Source organism: Hydra vulgaris, chromosome 06 (genome assembly GCF_038396675.1).
Source record: "Hydra vulgaris chromosome 06, alternate assembly HydraT2T_AEP".
Lineage (NCBI taxonomy): Eukaryota > Metazoa > Cnidaria > Hydrozoa > Anthoathecata > Hydridae > Hydra > Hydra vulgaris.
In genome coordinates, this window is record NC_088925.1 from 16,432,189 (window position 1) to 16,435,515 (window position 3,327).

At 25.1% G+C, this 3,327-nt stretch overlaps 1 protein-coding gene across 1 annotated transcript; it reads left to right on the plus strand.

Annotated features, from left to right (window-relative positions):
- Nucleotides 1-472: 472 nt before the first annotated feature.
- LOC100201756 (AH receptor-interacting protein) lies at nucleotides 473-1,855 on the plus strand. The gene has a single exon (XM_065799365.1). The coding sequence runs from the start codon at nucleotides 690-692 to the stop codon at nucleotides 1,689-1,691; it is 1,002 nt and encodes a 333-aa protein (XP_065655437.1). The 5' UTR covers nucleotides 473-689; the 3' UTR covers nucleotides 1,692-1,855.
- The last annotated feature ends 1,472 nt before the right edge of the window (nucleotides 1,856-3,327 follow it).

A 3,327-nucleotide genomic window follows, 5' to 3' on the forward strand; every position in this document is an offset into this window, starting at 1 on the left:
TTGAATATAAAATGCATGAAAATTTCATTTCTGCACAGTTAATAAAAAAATCACAATCTTAAATATATGAAGGGAATAAAACTACAACAGCACATCCCAAAATCGATTTTTGTTGGTTATAAAAAAAATATTTGTGCACAAGGAACGTATTTTCACTAAAACTAATGTAAAGTCAGTATAGTCATGTAGCTCTAATCATTTTTTTAACAAAACCAATTTTAATGGAAATATGGCCGGTATGCCATCATAGGCGCTATGCCATCATAGGCGCCTTTCCCCTAAATTATAATATATACTTGTTTTTTACATTACGCTATTATTTAAAAACAACTAGTTTTTATCGGGTCATCAATTTACACAAAATTTCAAACATCAGAATAGGTTTTTGATCTTATCTACCTCGTATAACTCTCGTATTTGAGAAATATCCGGTAAACGAGTTTAAACGGATATTAACCTTTTCCTCAGCGCAATTTTAAAACAATTCGCCGAGACAGCGTTTTCAAGATATAACAAACTTCCAGCAAATTTTATTCTTTATTTATTGTTCATCAAAAATATATATATATATATATATGTATATATATATTTATTTATATATGTTAAAAAACTTAAAAATTTTTGCAAAAAGGTAAAAAGATACTTCGAATAACACATTGCTAATTACATATTTATAAAAGTTGGTTAGAATGGAAGAGTGGTTATCATTACCAGATGGAGTAAATAAGATTATACTTGCTGCTGGTCATGGCGATATTCCTAGCTTTCCAGATGGAGCGAAAGTTTTATTTCATTATCGAGCATTCAGTGTCAACGATGATGGGGAACAAAAGATTTTAGATGATTCAAGAGCTGATAATGCACCATTTGAGTTACTACTCGGTAAGAAGTTTAAGTTGGAAATTTGGGAAGCATTAATTAAAACAATGAGAATAAATGAAATTGCCGAATTTCATTGTGATATAAAGCATGTTTCTACATACCCTGTTGTTTCTAAAAGTTTAAGAGACATGAAGAAAAAAGCCAACAAACACGACCATGATCACAATCATGAACCAGGACACCAATGTGGGTTTGCAGCACTTTCACAAGGTTTAGGGTATTCTGATTTAGATGAATACTACAAAGATCCAAAACCTTTAAAGTTCCAAATTGAATTGCTTAAAGTAGATCTACCAGGCGAATATGAACAAGATGTTTGGTCTTTGACTCCTGAACAGCAACTTCAACAAATACCTGTTTGGAAGGAAGAAGGAAACACATATTTTCGGAAAGGTGAGCTTGACAGTGCTAGCTATAAATATTCTCAAGCTCTTGGTTGTTTGGAAAAGCTAATTTTAAGAGAAAAACCAGGTTCAGAAGAATGGATTGCGTTGGACAATATGAAAATTCCTTTACTTTTAAATTTCTCTCAGTGTATGATTGCCAAAAAAGAATATTATAAAGCAATTGAACACTTAACTACTGTTATTGAGAAAGATAAAAATAATGTCAAGGCTCTCTTCAGAAGAGCACAAGCTTATCATGCTGTCTTCAGTTTACTCGAATCACGTCAAGATTATGAGGCAGTGAAAAAACTTGATAGCTCATTATTAAATACTGTTGAAATTGAGTTAAAAAAAATTTCTTTAGATGAAAAAAATAAAGAAAAAGAAGACAGAGAAATCTTTAAAAAAGCATTTTCAAGTTAAGAATTTTATTTAAAAAAAAAAAAACAGTATCAGCCAATATTTAAAGTTATAATAAAATTTACATTTTAAACAGTATCAGCAAATATTTATAATAAAAGTTATGTTTATAAATATTTAGTTTTTATGTAAGCCTTAAATTATTTTGATAAATAGTTAGTATTCAATGTCCACTAGTAATAATTTTAATTTTCCCCATTGATATATAGGATTACAGTGGTTACTTAATTACTTTATACATTTTTAATATAAATTTGTTGCAGATTTGGTTTTTTTAATGGTGTTAAAATACTTTTTTTCTTTTTTTTTGAAATTATATTAATTTCATGTTTGCATTGTACATGATGTTTTTTTTATAAGGCTTTATTTTTCCTTACCAGATAAAAATACAAGATCAACTGTATAAATATAAAAATAAAAATTAAAAACCACTTTTTAAATTGTTTTTATAGATTCTTCGGGCTACTGAAAACACAATTGTAAATAAAGTCTTTGGTTAGTACAGTAATCCAAATTACTGTACTAACCAAAGACTAAAAAAAATTAACAAAAGAAGGTTTCTTTCGAAGCACAAAATGTTTTTTTCAAAATTAAAAAACTATTCTAATTTTATTTAAATATTTTTAAACCATTTTTTATCATTTACAAGACACTTTTTGAATATATATAGTCATCCTCAGTAAAATTTAAGTAAGAAACACCCGTTTAAAACAGTATAAAATATGGTATATAATTTTAAAAATAGAATCCAAAAGTAGTCCTATAATTAGGGTGACCATTGTCCTGGTTTTTAAGTAGGAGAGCGCAGCGCTAAACTAATTTTAATTAGTTTGAGGTAATTTTTTTTGAACTAAAAGGCAGTTGGTATTTAGACATAGTTTGCTTGTTAAAATGACAATTATTGACAAAAAGACTTGGTTCATAAAAGTATTTTTTCATGAACTAAATGATTAAATTTTTGGAAAAATAAAAAATGAAAATAAAACTAGGTTTTTTATTTTTACTTTGCTGCAATAGATACCTTGTGTATGTTGTTTCAGGTGTTGCCTGCTCAAAAATGTATAACATGCCTTTTATTTAAAAAAAACCCTTATAAGATTCAGCAGAGAATTAAATGTATAACATGCCTTTTATTTTAAAAAAATCTTATAAGATTCAGTAGAGAATTAAATTAATAAAACAGTAAACTTTTAAGTTAAGTTGTAAAATAAAATTTTAAGATAGTATCTATAAATATGTATACACCAGTTTTCCAAGTTCTCATAAAATCATAGCCTAGCTTTTCAAAAACAAAGATCACAAAAGATTTATTGTTATTGTTCTACAAAATATTGGGAATTGTTATTTATATAAGGTCATTGAATTTTCGGAATTCAAAGTTATATACATATATATATATATATATATATATATATATATATATATATATATATATATATATATATATATATATATATATACATATATATATATATATATATATATATATATATATATATATATATATATATATATATATATGTATATATATATATATATATATATATATATATATATATATATATATATATACATATATATATATATATATATATATATATATATATATATATATATATATATATATATATATATATAT

Coding starts and splice junctions, on each gene's coding strand:
- LOC100201756 (XM_065799365.1), top strand. CDS start 690: ATGGAAGAGTGGTTATCATTACCAGATGGAGTAAATAAGATTATACTT.